This window comes from Spea bombifrons, chromosome 1, assembly GCF_027358695.1.
Source record: "Spea bombifrons isolate aSpeBom1 chromosome 1, aSpeBom1.2.pri, whole genome shotgun sequence".
NCBI classification, from domain to species: domain Eukaryota; kingdom Metazoa; phylum Chordata; class Amphibia; order Anura; family Pelobatidae; genus Spea; species Spea bombifrons.
The window spans coordinates 100,226,675-100,251,073 of record NC_071087.1 but is presented as its reverse complement, the minus strand read 5'-3'; the positions used below and the strand labels follow the sequence as shown (position 1 = coordinate 100,251,073).

Below are 24,399 nucleotides of genomic sequence, written 5' to 3'. Positions count from 1 at the left end.
CACACTCTTGCCAACACACATGTTTTCTGGAAAAAAAATTAAATAATTCCAACATCTTTTCCCTCGATAGATTTTTTGTCCCTTGATTGGGACATATACACTCATTGGCCACATTATTAGGTACACCTGGCTAGTACTGGATTGGACCCCCTTTTGCCTTCAGAACTGCCTTAATTCTTCGTGGTAGATTTTGGTGCATATGGACATGATGGCATCACACAGTTGCTGCAGATTTGTCGGAGGCACATCCATAATGCAAATCTCCCGTTCCACCACATCCCAAAGGTGCTCTATTGGATTGAGATCTGGTGACTGTGGAGGCCATCGGAGTTCAGTGACCTCATTATCCTGTTCAAGAAACCAGTTTGACATGATGTGAGCTTTGTGGCATGGTGCATTATCCTGCTGGAAGTAGCCATCAGAAGATGGGTACACTGTGGTCATAAAGAGACGGACATGGTCAGCAACAATACTGAAGATTGCTTTCATAAATGTACATTTCAAGCAAAACAAGACTTTAAAATACAGTATTTCCAGTATCAGGGGTGTAACTAGAAACCACAGGGCCCTGTTGCGAAAATTGCCAATTCTGCATGTGCTATCATTTTTATATTTTAAAAAAAGCGCTAAGGGATGGTGGGAGCGTATTGCTATTTGGCATATAAAGGAAACACCTTTTTTAACATGTATTATTATTGTTATTATACTTTATTTATAAAGCGCCAACAGATTCCGCAGCGCTGTACAAGGTAAAAATTTTACAGATAACGACAAGTACAAAATGACAAGCAATTGACATGCAGATACAAGAAGAATGGAGTGCCCTGTTCCGGCGGGAACTTACATTCTAGGTGTAGAGGGATGTAGAGGGATGTGCTGTTTAAATTGGGTAAATAATAGCAAACATTAAACTGGTCTCTAAATAGTATATATATATATATATATATATATATATATATATATATATATATATATAATCTGTTCACTGTTTTATCGTGTAGAGTTACCCCCATCTAGTGCTGAAACAAATTATTGCACTTTTATATTTGAAGCTCAATATACTGTATAGCAGATCCATAAACCACATATGACACGTGTCACTATTATGCTGGCCTATTAAGGAAGGTCGTCCCCGCAGAAGTTCTTCTGTATAAGAGGCCTTCTCTTTAAAGACTGATACAGTTAGAGAATTGAAGGATGCATGACATGGCCATAACCCAGGGCTTTTGGTCTGCTGGGGTTGGGCTCTACATCTGAACACAATTACATTCTTAGTTTATGGGTCCCCACTTACTGATTTGCCGTTTTCTGTAAATGTCTGTCTCAGTGTAATGGTAATCTGGAATTTCTCCCTGCAGGCCTTCAGAATTGGAGCTGCCACTGAGCCATTTCTGCTAACGTGATTTGTAGATAGGAATCCAATATTTATGTTCACTTTCAATTATACCGGTAATTTATTGTTCCAGGTTCTTCTCTAGTTATGGTTTGGATCTCGGGGCATTTGTTTGCATATTGGGTGGCAAGACTTGTGTTAGAAACCTGAGCACCTCCCTTAACATGGCCAGAGTTCTTTGGAGGGGTTTTAGAGGATCATAGTGGGTTCAGATTTACCCCAAATGTTGTTGTTTTTCTGTTGAATGATATAGCGAGGGTGAGGACCACTGACCTTAATTATATTTTAGACAGGACATAGCTAGGTCCTATTCACAGTTTAAGGTTATAGTTTGGTGCAAGGTTTTCCCCAAACCAGTATGAGTAATAAGTCTCATTATCCCCAGTCCAGCCCTGGCTGGCACAGATATGTTTGATGTGCCTGGTTGAATTGAACCTTTAAATAAAGCTCTAACCCACAACTTTTTGGTTGGTTATTCAGGAAAATGGGGTTGGTTATTGGATTTTAACATATTTTCAATTAAAATTGACAACTGCGTGGCACACAAAGGAAAAGAAAATGCGTATTCATTGTTCTGAAACTAGTAAAATCATAAATAATAGTGCAAATCCCAGAGACAAGGGAGCTAAGAGCACAGGTTGCAGTGCTATATACTAGAAGTTATACCATTACTCCAGGTATGTAAGTGTTGATAGGCATCTGGCCATGGAAATAGAAGATAAGGGATGTATTTAGTGCAACCACTGTCCTTGCTGCTGAGCCCTGGAACAGCATGTCATATACTGACGTGTCATTTTTTCAAGGTGTGTAGTGCCTGGTACTGGTTATGTTATGGAGGCTATGCCACCTCAGCATAGTGATCCATTGTGTAAATAGGTTAAGGCCCATTGTGCAACAGCACATCCACGGGCAACGGGGAATGCAGAGAGATTTAAAATGCTCAAATAGACAAAAAAAAGAAAGAGAAAATAGCGGGTTCATCTTGTGAATATATAGGCACTAGACTTCATCCAAATAGTATCCAATATATACAATTTCTTTGGTCAGCAGAGGGTGACAGACTCTTCAAAAACTCACTGTTGTTTATTAGACTGAGTGAATATTACCTACAATTAAACAATGTATAAATTGACCAGTAAAATCTATTGTCTCCTAAATGTTTTGCAACTAATGTGTCAGTTTCTCACAAATAAGACATGTCTGAAAGGCAGCTGGTCTCCATTTTAAAAAGAACCGCCAATTGGACATGCATGAAATGTCCCACCCATAAGACAAACAAAATATGTAATGGTTACTTGAAAGAATGTATAGCTTATTGAACAATGACAAAGCCCAAAATAGAACATCATAGGGACATACAGGTAGGTTACATTGGAGGGATGACCCCAAAAGTATGACCAGGTCACCTGAAAAAGCCAACTTTAAGTAAGTTCTAGCTTAGGCCAAATAGGCCTAGGATTTCTGCTTCGGTTAGCGGTAGGCAGCCCCTGTGCCACAAAATCAGGGAATAATTGAAAGGTATCTTTTGATATTTTGTGACCCTACACCAAGAGGTTTTCTTTTGGAGGAAGGACATGAAAACTTCAACCATGTTGTGTGTCCTCCTGGAGCTACAGCTTACAGTTAGCAAAACACATTCTAAAAAGAGTGTTAGATGTAATAATCTCTTTAGGAACAGTAATAATAATAGTAATAATGTAAAATAGATTTTTAGTAAACTAGGAAGGCAGGATAGTAAGATGTGAATAATTATTTTCATTTATGACAAGGGAACAGGGATTTGGTTTTGGCATACAGACCATTTGGCGATTTTTAAAAGTTTAGTTTAGTACCACGAACACAAAAGTCCCAACATAAGTGTGTGCTATATGTCAACAAAAATATATGAATAGCGGTAATCTCATATTTGTTAGCATATAATTGTACATCAACTTTATAAACATATAAATTATGATTTTCTTCTTACCAGCCAAGTTCCTGTTTTTTTCTGGACTCACTCAATATTCAGAATCATTGCTGGGGAAATTGTGCATTTGACAACACGACAACATGATGTAATTATTGTAGAGTGTGACATCATGCTGTTGCCCAAATCGTTTTACACACATTAATCAACTGGTACACTGTTTGGATGACCATTCCTTGGCAGCAAACATAACACATTATAAATTATCACCCAGTGAACACTGTATATCTTGTTTCTTTCAGAGAAGCACCCGGTACAGATAAGTTGAGTACACGCATTGACGTCTGAGTGCAATGAATGCCGTCTACAACACAGAGGTGTTCCCATCTTAATTTGCCTGAATTCCTGAACATTCATCATGCACCATAAATAATTTAGACACCTGATCAATCGGTACTCATCAATTGCATGTGGATCTTAAGGTATTTCTGGCCACTCAATTAATGTGTATTAGAAACCCACTTTATGTGTATACCATAGGAGCAGACATTTCAATAGAAGCAAACAGAAGGTCATTATACTGGACATGCCTTTATCCACAACAGTCTATTAAAGTCATGTTTGCATTATGTTTTTAAACTTCACCAACTGATAAGTTGCTTTTACTGATCATGGCATGGGATGATAATATATACAGCCAATCAATAATATGTTTGTCCTTTTTTTAGTTAGATCATATTCATGTTATGTAAATAGTTTGGAAATCAAACAATGTAGGACTGTTCGGTCATGCAGAATTTCAATACGCAGGGTAAAATAAATTCAGAGAAATTGCACTCCATAAATTGGTAAACCAAGTAATTATTCCCAGAGAAGAACAGAAAAAAGTTGAAGAAATATGTCTTTTTATTTCCCCACCTTCATTTAACCATTTTTATTCATTGATTTAATTTAGTCCACTATCACCCCTACTTTTATTTCCGCCATTCTTAATTAATATCCTCTTTACAGTTGCATCTGATTACTTCCCTATGGCTTCCAATACCCCTAAAAGGGCATTGAAGTTTGGACACTAGTCCATGGTAGGTGTTAAGGATACCCATGACGTATAACAGTGATTATAGCACAGTGACATGAGGTTTAGTGACCCTGCTGCTTAGGTATCACAAAATGTGATAGTGAGCATTGATTGTATTTTTTTAAACTGTTTATTAGACATGATAAGGTAACATATCATTAAAACAGTAAAGTATCGATCACATATTACAAGCATTGTTTTTGATATTAGACAGTTCAAGTTATATACATTGAAACACGAAATCCACCTTGTACTGAATTGCCCTCCAATTAAAAGTAAAAAACATAACTTCCCCAATACAACCAATCCCCCCAGACACAGGGTGCCCACCCAGACAAAAGTCTTATACTTCCTATTAAGCAAAAACATTGTTGATATTAATGTTGTCCAATCTAATCAAAAGTCTGTGCAACTGTTAAATTGTACCTAGAATTAAGAGATTGGGATTGATGTCCCATCTCGTAACAACAGTATGGAGTACCAGTAGGTAATTTGTTGCTGTATGGCCTGGTCTAAAGTTAAGATATAGGGCTGCCAAATCCAAGGGTGATGATGGGGGGAGGGGGCACCCAACGGGGTGGCCTGCACATGGTGCCTGAGCACCTAAAGACGAAGCTGATCACAACTCACACTTTCGTTGATTATATACCAGGGAGTGTAGGGTGGGGGCCGAAGCAAATTCTTACGCAGGGTCCAATCAATATTAAAGGCTGTCGTGTGAATATCTTGTACTTACAAACTGATAATAAACTGTTTATGATTGATGCAATATATATTAGGGTTTAGCGTACTCACACTTTTGTTTATGCTATAAGCATACATATATATATTACAGACATATAAGTACGATGTTTAACTACATTTTTGCTTTGTGTTTAGTTTTTTACTTAAGATACAGTATATGTTCAAGGTCTTACAGGTGTCTTGCAAAAGCAAGATTTGTAGTAAACAATGTTGAGTGACATGATCAAGGACTTGCAGGTGTCTTTTGAGTAAACAGCATTGATTGACATGTATATAGGGAGTATAAGGCATACCTGGGGGGAGAGTGGCAAATAGTGGGTGAAAATGCATGTCAGGGAGGCAGAGTGGTATATATATTGGTGTATAAGGCATATCTGGGGCAGAGTAGCATATAGGGGGTATAAGGCAGATCTGGGGGCAGAGTGGCATATTAGGGAGGAAGGGCGGCATATCGGGGGGTATAAGGCAAATCTGGGGGGCAGAGTGGCAAGCCAGGGGGCAGATGTGCATAACTGAGGGCAGATGTGCATAGGCAGGTTGGCAAATGAAATGAAATAGAAACAAGAAATGCATTTTTCTCAATGATAGTTTTTATTAAATATGAAAAAACAGTTTACATGTGAATTAATATTTACTAGTAAAACTCTTTTGCCTATAAGGTAGTCTTATATTCAGACTTTTTCTTTTCTTCCTAAATTAATATTCCAATCTTGGGGGGTCGTCTTATAATCAAGCAAATATGGTATTGTCAAGAATTGGAAAAGAGGAGAATAAAGAAACTAAAGTTAATTGGAAAAAGACTACGAGAGAGAAGAAACTAGGAGAAGTGAAAGAAAAATACTAGAAGAGAAAAAGGTATTGTTTGGTGAAGACAGAAGGAAAAGATTGAGAAGGAAAGGGAGAATGGATAAGAAACTGGTATAAAAGATACTGGAAAATGTGAAAACATGGTCACAAAGTGGTAAAAAAAAAAGAAAAGAAATAGAGTTAAAATAGTACCAATTGAGCATCGTTTAAAAGCGACAGCCTACCTGAATATTGTTGCTGGCCATGGCCATCCTTTTATGACCACAGTGTACCCATCTTCCGATGGCTACTTCCTGCAGGATAATGCAACACATCACAAAGCTCACATCATCTCAAACTGGTTTCTTGAACATGACAATGAGTTCACTGTACTTCAATGGCCAACAAATCTGCAGCAAGTGCATGATGCCATCATGTCCATATGGATCAAAATCTCTGAGGAATGTTTCCAGCACCTTGTAGAAAGTATGCCACGAAGAATGAAGTTCTGAAGGCAAAAGGGGGTCCAACCCCGTAGTAGCAAGGTATATGTATTAAAGTGGCCAGTGAGTGTACGGTGAAGGAAATAAATATTTGATCCCCTGCTGATTTTGTACGATTGCCCACTGACAAAGACATGATCAGTCTATAATTTTAATGGTAGGTTTATTTGAACAGTGAGAGACAGAATAACAGCAAAAAATCCAGAATAACGCATTTCAAATAAATTATGAATTGATTTGCATTTTACTCAGTAAAATAAGTATTTGATCCCCCCTCAATCAGCAAGATGTCTGGCTCCCATGTGTCTTTTATACAGGTAACAAGTTGAGATTAGGAGCCCTCTCTTAAAGGGAGTGCTCCTAATCACATTAAGGTCCTGGAGTGGCCTTGCCAGTCTCCAGATCTTAATCCCGTAGAAAATCTGTGGAGGGAGCTGAAGGTTTGAGTTGACAAACTTCAGGCTCGAAACCTTAATGACTTTGAGAGGATTTGCAAAGAGGTGTGGGACAAAATCCCTCCTGAGATGTGCGCCAACCTGGTGGCCAACTACAAGAAACGTCTGACCTCTGTGATTGCCAACAAGGGTTTTGCCACCAAGTACTAAGACATGTTTCGCAAAGGGGTCAAATACTTATTTCACAGAGTAAAATGCAAATCAATTTATAACTTATTTGAAATGCGTAATTATGGATTTTTTTGTTGTTATTCTGTCTCTCTCAAATAAACCCACCATTAAAATTATAGACTGATCATGTATTTGTCAGTGGACAAAATCAGCAGGGGATCAAATATTTTTTTCCTTCACTGTATATTGAGTTACAAGTAGATAGCTGAATATATTATTTCTCAATAGGATTTCTATAAGTGATTTATGAGATTCCATTACGCAATCACTGTTCTAACACATTTGTTGACCTACAGTTTATTAACCTCCTTTGGTGCATTTTGTACTTTTTTGCTTTACAGAATGTAATCAGGAAGTTCACTTCTTCTAGATGATTCTAATAATGATCTGAATACCATGAAAACTATTAAGTAACTACATAATCCTTCCTAAGGAGAGGTAGGCACATATAAGTCCTTCTCACTTTTTGATACAGATAAAAATTATGGAACTTATTTTAGTCTGTTGCTTGCTTTGTGAAATTTCATGGCTACATTCATCAACTCCAGTATTTGTCAAAGTCCTATAATGAAAATTGTATTCATAGTTTAAAGCACTAGGCAACGCCTTAACAGTTAAATGGATTGTGAATTATGAAAAACGACTTTGTACATGTTTCCTATCATTTCTAAAGACTGAAGACCAAACATGTTGCAAATGGGGCAAAAACTTTTTCAGTTTATTTTTGGCCCATTCCTTTCGGTGGATCAGGGAGAGGATGTCAATGGAAGCCCTGCATTTTTGACAGAATTTCTCACCAGGTTATGTTTGCAGAGGTGCGGATAATGTTAGAAGGCAGAAGATAAAATAAAGATGATGAAAGAGAGAAGATAGAAAATGGAGAGCAAGAATATGCAGAAGTGTAAATGGTTGTGGAAGAGCAAGTAATCGACAGAGAAGGAAGGGAAACATTAAGAGAGAGAGTGTGAGTGAAAGGATGCAAAGGAACATTTTCATCAAAGTGCCACTGCATTTTCAACCCATTTAGCACCAAGACTATATGTATTTTATTGCAGGGATCAATCTGTGTTTTCAGTAAATACAGTTAGCTAGCCACAGCGTAGCATTTATTAATAACGGGGCCTAGTCAAGTCTCCCATAGTGCCCCAACTTTGGGCCCTCCATCACCTAGCCCTCTTAGACCATTTATACCTGCTGCAGAGTGATAGACTCCTCTGATTATAATTCATAACTTTCCATTTCTTGCCTGATCCCGAGCCCTGGGCTATGACATCATATACAATATAAAGTGCTTCGCAGACTGCATAGGAATGCTCTTGAAGAGATCTGTGCCATTGGCTTATAAGATCTCCATCTTCATTGCCCTAGCATCCATACTATGTCCCTGGTTGGTGTTGAGGAGTCCCAAGGGACAGCTAAAGTTAGCTGTGACCTGGCCAGCTTCTCCTGTTCACCTGTGTTATAGACTGCCGTGGTTAGCCATTTATCAGAAGTGCAACAGGCAGTGGCATATTTTGGCTGAGTGTTGCTCAAGACCTGGCCTTCTTACCTCAATAGCCAATGACGCTGCATTTTATGGGCCAGTTGCATGAGGGATCTCTGATCTCCCCAAGCAGCCTGTGGAGCAGTGGAACTGCTGCCCTAGACCAGAATATGCCCATGACAGTAGGCCCTATGTAGGATTTGACAGCAAGATGGAGTCTACAATGTCTGCAGAGCTGTATCAATGTTATATAGAAATAAGGGACATCACGGATAAATCCAATACCCATAAATGTCACCTCAAGTATTCAAGTAATGAATATTGCATCTATTCAACATTTTGATTATAATATGTGGTGTTATTTTTCTGCATTTACCTAAGGACTCGAGTTCAAACATTTTTGCCTATATGCCAGAACATTTAACAAACAAGAAGTTTCACAGGAAACGGGATTTGGCACAGACACCTCATAAATGTTACACTTGGATACTGTTTCCTGTTCTCATAACCTAATGATGCAGAATATCTAGGTAATAATTTATCTCTGAAATGAGTTTGATCTCACGGTTTTTTTTTTGTTCAGAGAAATTGCATACATAAGTAGAAATTTACAGACCTAGTACGTTCTGGTAATCAAAACGAAGAAATCATGATACGGTTTTTTTTCAGATATGTCTAGCAATTGTCAAACGCCGCATTCTTTGTCAATATGTACACCATTAAAAAGGAGCAATCTATTTAACAAATATATTTGTAATATATGTATGTAATAGATAATTGTTTAACTATCAGTTTAGGCCAGAGATTAGACTTCTAAGACCTATGTTTTACCTTCTTCTCACTTTGACCACCACCACAGCTTATCATGCAGTGCTATGTCTCTATCCAGCATAGTCTGGACAGAGCCTCAGGGAACTCTTTTAACATTTTCAGTGTTTCTAGTAGTGTCAGCATTGACACTGTTAGCTGAAAATGCTCTTACATTTTGTCTGTTAGGACAGGGACAGTGATGCTGACTCTTGCTGACAGAGACTATACCGATCTTCTGTTTACTGGAGGAGGAGTATCTCAGTTGATGCAAAAGTTATTTGCCACATCCCTTTAGACCTATTAGCACGTCCCAAGGGGGTTAAATAACAGACCAGATCGAAACTCAAATATTGTGCGCAAAACTAAAATATCGAAAAAATGTGAAGCAGCACGCCAGTGTGTTAATAATTGCTATGTTCGTTTTTGAGTACATCCGAATTACTAACCAAATGTTGAAACTGTCAATAATTGTCCAGTACTATTACGAATGTAAAACGTCTTTTTTAGTAAGCGGTTGTTAGTTGGCTTGACCCTTATTAAGAAAAGTGCTGAGAATGTGCCCAAAATCAAAAGAAAAAAAAACGAATGCACGAACTTCCAAATGCACAAGTAATAATATATACTTTCAGCTAGACTCACAGAAATTCATACTTATCTGATACCATAGTAAACCCTGATATCACGTGATATTGTAAAAGAGTCTAACCCTAACCTGCAGTCTACTCAACCACGACTTATGTTCTCTAACCACTAGACATTATCTCAATCAGCTTTGTTAATTATCCTAATTATTGAGTTCACGTGCTTCAGCCACACCTATTGCTAACAGGTTTATAGCACATAGGTATTCAATCTCCATAGACACACATTGGCAGTAGAATGTCTCATCCTGAAAAGCTCAGTGACTTTAAACATCAAAGGATGCCAACTTTGCCACAAGTTAGTTAATACAGACCTTTAACTTCCCACTCCAGCAGTATAAAACATCTTGGTATGTCCTCTACCAAGATGTCTTCTACCAAGTATGTCTTATTTGACACTTAACAGACTTTTGTCCCGGTTGGTGTACAGTCTCTGGGTGTTGGAATTAGGGTGGAAACCTCCAAACATTGTGTGCCGCTTCCGGGTCTTCACGTCGACGGCCTTCATGTCCTCCTTGCGCCTGCTCACTATGCCAGCAGGATATCTGATGACTGGGAGGGCATATGTTTTGGGGACGTGGATCTTGTTCTTCCCATTGGCTCTTAACAATTGTATCATTTGGTAGTACATGAATGTTGCTGTCTTCCTTGCCTCATCATAGTGGTTCCGATATGGCTGTGGGATAACAAGGTACCTGTAGTTGGTATGTATGTATGCTATGTGCCCTGCTGGCAGTTCCACCCCACCCATCGTAAACATCTCCCATCTTTTTACTTTAATCCGGCCACTGTTGGATGTCTGCTACTGTGATGGTGACGGGTTTGTGTTCTGGGAGATTGCTGTGGTCTACTCTCAGGTTCTGCAGTCACTTTGCATTTCAGCTGCCACTGTGTTGTTGCACTGCAATTGGGAGTACTCCTTGGAGAGTTCTTTGGGGAATAGGGTGTGACAGAACTTCATTGCTGGGCCAGATACAGCCCCTCCCTGAGAGCTGCAGTCTAATTGGCACTTGCCCACATTCAGCCTGGGCGTTTGGGCAATGGTTCCTCTTGTGGGTAAAGTGTGTGGGTCACTTGTAAAAATGCAGGTCGAATTGTACAAAGACTATCTGCTCACACCATAGGAAGCCCCTTCCATAGTCATTGTTTCCCTGCACCTTAAGTGAAGGGATTTCGTAGACAACAGGAGGATACATCTGGGTGATCTCTGGGAGTTTTTACAGTTCTCTTGGTGAACCCGTTACATCAGAGCATTTGGCCAAGCATTTCCAGATTACAGCAACTCTAGTGTATACCTGTTTATATCGTGGTAGTAGGGATTGTCATGAGGCATCTGTTGGCATTCTAGTCCTTCTCCACAATTTGTGAGAGTAGCTTCCTCTTTACTGGGTCACTAGCTGTTTCTCAGTTACTGTGGATGTAGGTCTCCATATATATTCCCTTTCACCAGGTCTGCTGTTGGAGTAGCATTCCATCAGTTTCATGTTCTGTTGTCTTGTTCAAGTAGACCAGGGGCGTCCAACATGTGGCCCGTGAGACCTCGAGGTGCGGCCCGCGTAAGATCGGCAACCAGGGCAACCGATCTTACGCGGGCCGCACCTCGAGCCCTGCTACATACCTGTGGGAGGGTCTTCTGTACTGCATAGAGGAAGCGGAACCTAGCAGAGTTCACGTGACATCACATGACTCTGCTCCAGTCCTGCTTCCTCTGTGCAGTACCAGAGAATGCAGAGGGAGGCCGTACCCTCTGCTGAAGTCTGTGAGCGGCATCGAGGAGCTGCAGTGCAGGTAAGGGGATGGGGAGGGTGTTTGAATGAGTATGCGTGATTGAGGGAATTAATCTGTGAATGAATGAGTATATGAATGAATGAGTGTGTGTGTGATAGCATGGATGTGTAAGTGCTGGAACCTAGGCATGATGGGACTTTGATTGCTGTTAGCAATCACACTCCTATCATGCCAGGTCAGCCAGTACATGCTGAAACCTAGCCAACTGCCCCCTTGTGTATTGATGCTGCCAGCAGTATGGGGTCTGCACATCACTTACAGCCACCCTGTACCAGCATGTACTGGCTGACTTGGCATGATAGGAGTGTGATTGCTAACAGCAATCACAGTCCCATCATGCCTAGGTTCCAGCATTTACTGGTTGGATGTGTAAGTGCTGGAACCTAGGTATGATGGGACTTTGATTGCTGTTAGCAATCACACTCCTATCATGCCAAGTCAGCCAGTACATGCTGAAACCTAGCTAGCTGCCCCCCCTTGTGTATTGATGCTGCCAGCAGTATGGGGTCTACACATCACTTACAGCCACCCTGTACCAGCAGTCCCATCATGCCTAGGTACCAGCATTTACTAGTTGCCTGGGTATGATATCATATTGCTAATCATATTGCTAATTTTTTGTCCAATTGTGGTGTGTTACCTACTTTTATTAAAAATGTGAGTTTTTATTATTATTTATAAAGGTGGGGGGTCATTTTTGGTTTTGGCTAAGTGAACTGTGAATGTTTTGGTCCAGAATTTTCATTTTGGTGCATCCCTAGAATAAATAGAAGTATTTCATTTTTAATTAATCCTGAATTTGTAGTCACAAACCTTTCTAGGCCCAGAAATCAGTGAGAGGAAAAGTAAAGGTTTTGTGTCATTTACTTTATTTTAATCTGCATATTTTATTAAAGGCCATATTTTCTCAGTGAAAAATGAGTGCGGCCCTCGTACATATACAATTCTGATGAAGTGGCCCACTGCAGAAAAAACTTGGACACCCCCGAAGTAGACATTGTTTAAAGCCAAACGTATTGCCTTCACTGGATGCGGAGAATTGGTTAGAATTCACTGGGATCTTCTTAGAGAGATCCTTCTAGGATGTTGAATGCAGGATTTATGTCACATGCATTCCACACCTTGAATGATACGGGACAAGGTTGCTAACCACCTCCCTTCTCACATATTTAGTGTTAGAGCCCTTAGTGAGTATCATCAGACAGTCTACAGATATACAGGGTCTGGCCTACCTTAAATTCAGCCCATCATAAATTCAATGCAAACGATACTCTCCTACTCCTTACCTACCCTTTCATACCACTTCCTAACTTATTGTCAGTGCTAAATCAATGTAGTCTAGTGTCTTACTATAAGAAAAACACATCAAAGTCAAGATATTGGAATGGAACTTCCACCAGAATAAGAGTGTCAGCTTCAGTAAAGTACCTGGGAACAAAGCAGAAGCTCTTGTCAGGTCAAAGTGCCATCTTCAATTGTGTGGTGTCCCTCTTACAGGTAATTTGCTGATAATTTGAAAGTAAAATGTGTACAATAATTTAGAGGCTGATTGCTATATTTGTGAAATAAGGTCAGTAACTAGCTAAAACATTTGAATATTAATTTAGCAAAAAAGAAAAAGCCTAAATATAAGACTACCCTATAGGAAAAAAAGTTTTACTAGTAAATATTAATTCACATGTCAAGTATTTTTTTTATATTTAATAAAAACTATGATTGAAAAAAAACATTTTGTTTTTATTTCCTTTTATTTGCCATTCTGCCCCAGTTATGCACATCTGCCCCCCAGGTATGCCTTATACTCCCTTATATACCACTCTGCCCCCCAGAAATGCTTTATACACCCATATATGCCACTCTGCCTCCCTAATAAGCCACTCTGCCCCCCCAGATATGCTTTTTAACTCCCTATTTGCCACTCTGCCTCCCAGATATGCCTTATACACCCATAAATGCCACTCTGCTTCCCTGACATGCATTTTCACCCACTATTTGCCACTCTCCCCCCCCAGTATGCCTTATACCCCCTATATGCCACTCTGCCTTCCTGATATGTCTTTTAACCCCCTATATGCCTCTCTGCCTCCCGAAAACCATTGAACCCCGCCCCATGCCACTCTTAACCCCCCAACTTACCAGTGCATCTCTTTACTTGTGGCCCGTGAATTCAAATAAAGGGGAAATTAATAGGCACTCGTGCAAAAACAAAGTGATGAATAAATTAAGAAAAAATAATTTAAGGACAGACCATTGCTGGCCTGCCGGATTCAAAAATAAATCATCTTAACCCCAAGACCTGATGGTACGAGGGGAAAGGTAGTGCTGGTAGGCCGCCAGTGAGAACGTGCGCTCACCGTGTGCAGTGGCGTGCAATACCACACACAGTGACTCCAGCATTTCTGCCGGGGCAATTCAACACCTCAGACTCCATTGCTTTCCCAGCCCTAAGGCCGGAGGATCAGTGTTTCCTCCCCCCCCCCCCCGGCCAAAGGGGAACTACACTTGATCTTAGGCAAAAGGCAGAGAAGCGATGGTGGAGCACCGGAAGGTCATGTGATGCCGGCGCTCTGTCATAGAAGCCCCCAGAGGAAGCGCCAGCAGCAGCAGATGCTGCCAGAGAGGAGGATCCTGGTCCCCTGCAGAGCTGCGGGGATCTTGATCTTAGTCTCTATTTGTGGTCTGATTAGAGGACGACCTCGAATATAAGACCTTGTCTTATAATCGAGCAAATACGGTATTTAGCCTTACAAGTATACATTCTTCCATGCTTTCATACATAGTAATTACTGTTTAACCATTATCTATCTGATAAAACAGATCTGTTTAGCTTAATTTATGCAATGCCAAATCAGCTTATCTTGTAAAAGATTTTATATCTGTTATTTCACTTGGCTTTTTATGTTAATATTTGACTTGCTTCCATATAGTCTTTCTGTGCAATAATTAACTTCAATTACATTCCATAAATTATTATAAAGTTTTCCAGAGAACTTTGTGTTAGCTATACACCTATAAAAACTGTTTGTATAACTTACTATGTTAGCTTTACTGATCTATTCATAAATACAGTCAGTGGATTACTTAGAAGTTCTTCTTGTAAACGTTTCCTAGCATTGAACATAAAAATATACAATTTGACAGCAGATAAGAACCATTTGGCCCAACTAGTTTACTCATTTTTCCTGACGTAAGGACTTTAATCAGTTTTTGCTTCAGATTCAGGAAGGTTTTTACCTATACCATACATGCTTAGTCAATGTTTTCTATCAATGTATTAGCATCTACCACTACTACTGGGAGGCTGTTACATTCGTACCGGCAGTCTATTGGGATATTTGCTAAAATGTGATAGGAAGTTTCTTGTTTGTTTTCCCTTATTCTATGTAGTTTATCTGGATTAGTACAGTTCCAGCATATTTTTATGTAAATATTTTAAGAATTACTGAGCAAGAACTGTGAATTCACCTGTGGTGGGTGATTATTAGTTTTCTAGTTTGCTGTCTCCTTTATAGCACAGAGACAAAAAAAGGTTCTATGCAATGTTGTAGAATTGTCTTTTGAAATTAAATAATTTTGAATTTGCGTTTATACTGTATATTTTAACAGTACATGTTGTGACGGAGACCGGTACTCTGACTGAGTAGTTCCGCCGTAGAGATCTTCCTTGCCTCTGAAAGCTCAATTGCTTTCCCCCAAGCACTAGCCGAGATTTAGTGTAGGGGTTAAACAGAACTCAGTTTATCGAGGACAGCACAGATATTTATACACAAATATTAGAAATATAATCTCATCAATCACCAGACAGCCCGGCGCCACAATACAGTTCTATGGCCAGCAATGCCCACCCGACAAAGAGTCACTATTTTAGGGTGATGCCATTTCCAGGTGACCGGTCCGTTCACAGACAAGGTCCGTTAGAGTGTACTATCTCCCTTTTTAGATTTACTACAAATCCCATTAGTGTTCCTGAGTAATACCAGTATACTTATTTTTAGAAGGCTCTAGAATAAACTGGGATTGGTTATAACGTTATTTAGTATAGCTGTTGGTCTTTCACTGACTAACCAACCATTAACTGGCCCTTGTAAGAAGAAGAAGAAGAGTATAAAAGAGGAGAGAAGACTGAGTTATATTTTATCTACAGGTAGTAGCATTGTGGATTATTAACATTGTAAATACTGCCAGATTCACTGTTTAACTAGTGTAATTTTAATCGGAAAAAGTGGGACACCCAATTCTTCACCTGTTTCCGATTTATTAAACCTTTTTACTCCTTCATGACAAGTGCACTTCCGCTATATTTTAACCATATTTATGTTTAACCATAGTTAACAATATCAATTAGTAGTAGTAAACTATTACACATTTTTGCAAAATATTTGAATTATTTTTAAGACTTTTGGGTTAGTGCAGCAATTTCTTTATACTTTAATACTTCTAGATTGAAGGGTTCATGGCGGGCATACCAGGTTAATGCCCGATGGGATACTCACTGAATCTGCCTCTTCAGCAGATGCTACGGTGTGTGGGGCTGTAGCCACGTGAGCATAAAAATGTAAAAAGTGGTTGCGTATATCCAGCTCTCAGACGCACTTAGATCAATCAGTAAGCCGTCTGCCTTAATGTGCCAGGGCCACTTTGTCATAGTCAGTCCAGCCCTCTTATAAGATGTTTGGTACACTTTTTAAAAATGTTTTTACTTTTCTATTATTTGTTTTATTTTGAAATGTTTTTTTTTTTACTGGAGGAGGAGTAAAGGCAAATTATTGTTAATGGAGAATATTACACTCAAAAGAGGTGTTATCAAGTTTACCTTACAACTCATGCACTTATAGATGCACTCATAGATGAGATAATAATTTATGATTATGAATGCTATGTACAGGTAAAGATGTATACGTACACTATCAAGGTACAAGTCTAGAAGTTCACTGAAAGCACATGCAATGAAGTATTTAACAGTAGTAGGACCATCACAAAGTCCAAATTACTTAAATACTCAGTGGCCATATCTAGTGGCATTCCACTCATTATCTTGTCTGATGCAGTGCAAGTTATAAACTTACTTAGTGAGGAGATAATTAAATTATGCTCAAAACAAGGAAGTTAAAGAACGGGTTGGCTAAATGAAATCATGGAATATTATTTTGGATATGCACCCCTTTGAGAAATTTCTAAGGATGCTCTCCAGTCCTGGCAATTGTATCCTTTAATTGTTTAGCCTGTCAGATTCAATATTGCTTGCATCATTGCATGCAGCATTTATTAGACTTGTTCACGGCAAGCAAAATAGTTTCGGACACATTTTTAATTTTTGTTTTTGGCGCATTCAGTTTCGGGCAATGATTTTAATAATTTTGCATGACATTCGGAAAGAGTTTAAAAAAAAAAAATCTGTACAATATTCTCAATTTTTGTCCTTACATTTTGTCCTTACACCTTTTGTCCTTACATTTCAACAAGATTTATACAAGGACATTCATGATGTTGCATTCTAAATACATAGACATTAATATGTGGTGGGTTCCTTTGCAGCTTCCACTCTTCTGGGAAGGCTTTACACAAGCGTTTCTGCAGGCATTTTTGGTCATTCATCCAGTAGAGCTTCTCAAGTTCTCCCACACCAAACTCATCCAACCATGCCTGGCTAGAAGAGGTTTGTGGTGTTTCATCAAAGCCACAAGAGGGGAAAGATCTTCCTACGGCACGGCTCTGTCATGCATGTCATCCATTCATATTATGTGTCAACGAGCACAATGCTAAATATTATCCCACAACGGCAGATTGTTTGAGGACTTGGATGAGTGGCTTTTAACACCATTTCTTTTTTTAATTACTGTCTCTATAACGTCTTACAAACATGTCAAAGAAGAGTAATAAGACACTGAGAGGCACGTTCCATAGATTTCCATTGTGCAGATTAAAATCCTTATTACATACACCTCCAGGTGTTTAATCATAGGCATGCTTGCACAATGAGTACATTAAGTGCCAAGTGGCTGGAAATGCACATTAAATCCATAAGATGATCTCCGTTTAACTAACCCTTCAACTCTTTTATTAGTCTGTGACAGGCGTATTCTTCTTGTTTGTTAGACATACTATTCCTCCTTGGAATGTGTTGCTGCTTCTAGGAGACCAAGCTAAAGTGTCATCTGAAGGGCCTAGTAAGGACAACCCTGCAAAATGGGAAGTCGAGGAAGAACCCCTGGACGATGGAGTGCAGCATAACATATTGTCTTAACTGAGTTAAGAGAATGGCTGGTAATATTATAATACTTCTGTCCCCTGGATGTTACTGTAATAATGTTTTCATCTGCACTGTAGGAGTGGTTTTATGGATGGCAAATTGCTCTCAATTTCCTCTTGTACTTTGCCGTGCTAAGCATGTTTAGACGTGAAACAACAGTCAGAAGACTCTTGTCTGTGTGGAGTTTGGATTATGTGACTGTCAAAGAGTAACTGTGATTATCACTATCACATCTACTCAGACAAAAACAAAGCTTTGTCATTACACCAAGTTCCTTTATCATATCTAGTCTACAATAACAGATGGTTTTTAACAGCTTATGTAATCAATGTAAAAACATAGTTGAGTGGCTTACAATGACAGGGCATGACCAAAAAAATCTATTCGAGAATTCTGCGAGTGGAGAGTTAGTGCTAATGCTGTATGCAAACATGTCTGTGACGTAAAATACTGTAGATGCACCAAAAGTCACTTTTATATGTGCATTCCCCTCAACACCTCGAACTTCGCAATTTCATACATTTTCTGGAGACTCGGGGAAGAAGTATTCTTCAAAAAATCATATACCAGTATGTCTGAAACGTGTTTATGTGCTTATTTATAACTATGGAAGAAGAACGGCTAGAATGCAGGAGATCCTACAGAGATCCTGCTGGTACCATATTGTTTTATTATTTGAAAGATGTCCACCAACCTATTCTACAACATTGTACTGAGTATGCTTATTTGCAAATGCACATTGTTCATAAAAGGTTGTGAAATTCAGGTGTAGCCCGTAACATAGTGAAGCAACCAGGCTGTAGTAAATCTGTGAAGTTAGATAGCACATAAGAACAAAAGTTTTAAAAAAATTAATGATTCAACAGGATACCGTGTTGCAACAATGCACACAAAATGTATGGCTATAAAATTATTATTCTTAGTAGTAGATATTATTGCTTTTTTATTTAGTATTGAAGTGCCCTTCAGCTTCATTTAGTTCTCCATAGTTGGACCCCATTTGATGCAGCTTAATGGGTTACCCCACTGACAGGCAGAGCAGACCCTGGTTTCCAGGGAGGAAGGAACATTGTATAATTTGCTTCACTAATCCCCAAAGCAACTTGGGCTGATTGTCCCTTTACGTTTTCATCTTGCAACTGTTGCATTTATATTTTATTTGGGAAATCTTGAAGCCTGAATAGAGAACGTTTGTTTTAGGATTCAGGAAAGAATTCTCTAAATGTTTTAAAGGAAGAGCTGGTTCATCTAATAAATCCAGCGGCCTGGGTTCAATAATCTTATCAAGCCCTGCGGCTGAACAGATAGACCAATACACCTGAGTTTATTGTACCATAATATGTTGTGGGTATCAGAATAAACATCCTCTGGTTATCTGAAGCCTGTTAATTAGCAATCATTGACATAACCCATTCCAACTGCCTTCCTGCAATTAAAGAACCTCACCAATCCACTGAGCAATTCCATAAACATTTCAACACAATCGTAACGTACAGACATTGCAGTTATATAATGACCAATGCACCAAAATGCTACCAAGATTTTGGTGGTGTGAAACACACACAGTAGTCATTTCGGTTTCTTGGTCATTGAATTTGGCATACTTAAGTAGCCTATATATGTTATAAGGTTATATGTTTTAGTCTTATAAAACTAACTACAAGAAATCAACAAGCTGATGATCTATAGTACGTGTCCTCCCTCTTATAAGGCAATACTAACTCAGATTTCAGAACAAATTTATAGATTCATAGCTATGGTTGGCAGAAAAGAACCAGTTGCACTGGTGTGCCCTCTTCGAATCACCTTTTACTTTCTTAGGACTGACGTTTAGTGTAGTAGGGGGTTATGTAAGATTTAGTAATTAAATATTTATAAAATAAATTAGGGAAAAGGCTGTGTACATAAAGTTTGCATCTCTGTTAACTATATGATTAAAGGCTAATCCCAGTGAATATTGCCTCTAAATAGCACTTTCCTATGGTTAATGAATATCCTGTCATTGACTGCTATCAATCATTGGCCAAAGGCCTCCTCTCTTCCTACCATATAAATCTACTGAATCAACGGGGACAGTTATTCTCCGTCACACCATAGCCAACTCTCCCAGCTGTTAAACATGAAGATAAAAGCCAGCATGTACACAGTGATTCGCTTCTCATTACTGATTATTGGCTTCACTCTGGTCTGCCTTGGAGCTTTCTACATATCTTCGAGCTATGTCTGTAACTGTAAAAGAGAGATCATTGTGGCTTATTCTCTGTTGCCAGTAGGATTTATATTGCTCCTGGTTGGGATTTTCTGGAGCACATATCATGAGGCCAATCACAAAAATCTCTTCCACAATATGATCAGGCGAATCCATAGTCAACAAGAAGCACAAGTCGAGACAGTAGACAGGTATGTTAATTAGTCAAAGATACATTGTGGAAAGTCATTTCATTTGTGAGCACAGAACACAATAAACACATGCAGGAGGTTCCACGTTAATTAGTCTGGAAGACTTCTTATATTGTTGTATACACATTAATTTGTTAGAGCGTTTTGATCCATAGTTCACGGTATACATACACACGCTGGTTGACAACAGATAACACAAAGTACCCACCCTTCTTTACTTGTGATGAATATTTAAAATTATGTTACATTTACAAATAATTTTGTTCCCTGGTATGTACGTGTGCATGTATTATAAATATATATATATATATATATGTACATGAATGCTCTGTATGTATAAATTCTACCTAAAGAAAAGACTTTATGCTTATGTGACTTTACACATTTTACTTTACCTTACTAAAATTTGACCTACTCATTCTATCATTTCAGGCCAAATTTTTATCCGCCATCTTATGACAGTGTAATTCAAGAAATCCAAATGCAGCCTGGAAATGCAGAACCCATAAGTGTGGTTGAAGTGGGACTCAACATCCCCCCGCCGCTATATACAGAGAGTTCTGTGGACATTGTGGATGAAACTTACAACAACCAAGAGCTTCCTCCTTCATATGAAGTTTCTGTGCAACCATCCAACACGGACACAGGATGCATCACAGAAGATGATTCTGGTGTGGTACACGTTAATAACGTAGAAATGAGTGACTAACTGTAGAAGCAGTGCTTTACAGACTAGTATGTCAGATATAATTCAGGCTCTCTGCTCGACAAGGGCAGTGCTTTTTTGCACTCTGGTGTGGGGAGGCTACTCCAGATGTTCCAGAGTCTAGTTCGGTGCACAGGGAGTGGTATAATTGAAGGGTAACACAGATTGTCTGTGAATCTGTGATAACCTAAATGGAGAAGCAGACTGTTAACATAATTTAACACACTGAACTGTGGGATTTGCAGATGAGGGAGCAGTTTGTAGAAGCATACCAATATACTTGTTTGTGCCACACTAAGTTTGGGAGAGTAGAATGTAATGCTAGAATGTCATGAATGAAATGGTGTAGGGCAGTCCATGCAGACTGGTTATCGTGAATATATTAATACTTTCTTTTAAGAAGGTTCTCATTGCTATTGTTGCTAAATATGTTCCACGTAAATGTTGGGGTCGTTGTATATAAGCATGTAGACAGATGCAAAGAGCAAAAACACAGCAACAATTAGGTGATCTCCTATGAGGAAAGCAGAATCTAGATCAAGGGTGCACACTTTCTGTCCTCGATGGCTTTACAGAAGTAGTTTAAGGAGTTTTGAGTTGATGTGCTTGCGTTCATACTGGCAGGTCCAAACATTGTGACCCTCGAGTACTGTTGTTGTGCACTCCTGGCCATTAAAGATGGCCCTGCCAAGAAATGGCCAGGAACAAAGCTCTGTATTTCTGTTGAATGATTGATCTTCCAATGGGAAAAATAATAAGGAGAATTTTTAAGATGTGGGATTTTATTGGTGGCTAGGAGTGAATACTGTGAAAATGACTACTTTGTGGTTTTACTGTAGTGCTCATGTGGCACATGTTTTTTTGTTACGACTAAACAGATATGAAAGCTTGCTATCATATCGAGGCATGATAGTATTGCAACAATGTTTGACTTAGCGTTAAGGCAAATTCGAATAGAACTGAATTCTCTGTTTGTAATGTTCTGGTACAAAAAAAGATTCCAATCTTAGTATACTAATACATTATTCAAGTGAGATATAGTTTGAGACTGCATTGTATAATCTAAATGTCCTTGTACATTGGTCCATATCTTGTATCTGTATTTACAAATATGTTTTGTATAATGTGTATATGTGTTTATAAATGGAATAGAATGTTTGTATTGTTACCATTCTAATTATGTAAATATGTTTTTGGTCTTTTATTAAAACATAGTTTATTGAAATGTAATGGTGGTGCCTGAATTTTATTTTGTTATGGCAATCCTTTACTGTATGTACATAGCAATCTATTTTTTTTGTACACACTTATTTTGGTTACATATACATTATTGATTTTGTTTACTAGTATCCCAAAGAGTAATGTAACAAACTTTGCAAAAGCAACTTCATACAAAGTAAATAACTGCAACCTGTGCATAGCACTAAATCCAGACAATATGAAGCAAAAATATTTTTGTGTAAGGACTTTACAGCCCACTGGACCGTGCAGAAGACACAGTGGTGTAATGTAACGTGACTATAGATTCACTGACCCAGCAGGTAGATGGAAGGGACGAGCTCTTGGATGGGACACACTGTAATAATCTGAATGTCGGAGAAGCAACTAGGGACAGACGTAATGTTGAGGGCACTGTACAGGTTTAGAGTTTGGAAGAAATACATTGCAATGATACAGAACTCAGTACTACTATGTGCAGTATGAGGCACTGTTTGGCAACTTGGAGGGATTTGGACCACATTACATCTACAGATGGCTAGTGAATCCAGACAGTACTTTTACTGATAGCTAGGAGAAATCGAGTACCTTAACTGAGAGCTGGGAGAAGTGGTGCACCATAACTTTACTAATGGCAGGGGGATGTACAATATAGCATCTTTACTGATGGTTAAGGAGGTGAAGTACAGTACCTTTATGGCTGGGGATTTATTGAATGACATTATGAGCATCATTGAAGATGTTGGTTTTCCAGAAACTCTTTAAAAATTTGGAAGCCAGGAAAGCATTTTAAAACAATTCAATATGGTGGATTTAGCAGGAGTAAAGCTTTTGTGACTTACTTGTGCTGTCATGAAGACACATCAATTACATTATTTAGAGCCCTCTCATACAGGAGAAGTTTATGTAGCAATACATCAAATGATCACTGTAACTAAGATGTGGTCACAAAACTGGGAAGATAGAATATGCATGTATTGTAAAATAAGGCACGTGCACAGCTGGCATTACTTTTATTAGACAGGTTTTCACAAGTTTTAGTGTTGATGCAAAAAAAAAAGTTGAAGAATGGCCCTTACACCTTGTAACAGTAATAATCTAAATTACATACGCTGTTTTCACAATGATTGTCATAAAAGGTAGCCTTGAACAGCAGAAACCATATTTGATAATATCCCAGGCGAAGTGAACTTGTATTGACTCATGAGTATAGTGTTTTCTTGTGTAAAATCCCACAATGGCAACATAAGTTACAGTTTTGATCAAAACAATGTTTAAATGTATTGTAACACTAACGTTTTTACTGCCATTTATATGATTTATCGTCCACCTCACACTAAAATAGTGTATATTTCCACTTTTTTTATTGCACCAGCTAAAGTGACAAACAACTAACACAACAACTATGTTGTTATTGTTCTGCAGAGAACAGGATTGTATAGTTGGTTATGAAACACTTTATGGCAGTGTCAGTGATGATTAGTGCATTATCTTATATAATGTATATTCGCCAGATATATTGGTAAATTCCATGGATTTGTATTCTAGTTACATTTGCTCTCTACTAGTATTCTGTTTTCTAGGCACAATCTATTATTATCTGTCGTTCAGAAATAAAGCATGGTCATTTCTGAGTTTTCAACAAACACAAGCTGTTTATTAACTGCTCAAGAACGTAGGACAATATGTTACACTGTGCGATCACAACTAACATCTTTAAATGTGCATCTGTGCACTCAAGCAAGTAAAACACTGTGATGCAATCATTAACACTTTGAGGGCCAAAGAGGAGCACTTAACATATCCTGTCGCTTGCAAGGTTGAATTTCCAACTCCATTTCTGTTCTGGTTTAAATCATAAGCATTCCTGTGGTTATGGCAATAGATGCATTGTATGACGCTCGAATATCTTGATTTCCATAGCATGACAATGATACAGGGCAGGCTAGCCTGGGGGTGTGATCCAAAGTCTAGAAACAGGTCAGACTGGCCAACTTGTGGAGATGGGCGTCAGTGGGGTCACAGAAACACAAAGCACACTGTGCAAGCTGCTTTGAAAACAGTGTC

General features: G+C 38.7%; 1 protein-coding gene across 1 annotated transcript; it reads left to right on the top strand.

Moving 5' to 3' along the window:
- The first annotated feature begins 20,102 nt into the window (after positions 1 to 20,102).
- On the top strand, positions 20,103 to 22,344 carry TMEM252 (transmembrane protein 252). Its single transcript, XM_053456659.1, has 2 exons — positions 20,103 to 20,408; positions 20,841 to 22,344. The coding sequence occupies exons 1-2, from the start codon at positions 20,128 to 20,130 to the stop codon at positions 21,115 to 21,117; spliced, it is 558 nt and encodes a 185-aa protein (XP_053312634.1). The 5' UTR covers positions 20,103 to 20,127; the 3' UTR covers positions 21,118 to 22,344.
- The last annotated feature ends 2,055 nt before the right edge of the window (positions 22,345 to 24,399 follow it).

Excerpts from the sequence above, each read along its gene's own strand:
- TMEM252 (XM_053456659.1), top strand. The coding sequence starts at position 20,128 with ATGAAGATAAAAGCCAGCATGTACACAGTGATTCGCTTCTCATTACTG. Across the intron at positions 20,409-20,840 it reads CAAGTCGAGACAGTAGACAG|GCCAAATTTTTATCCGCCAT; the intron begins GTATGTTAATTA and ends CTATCATTTCAG.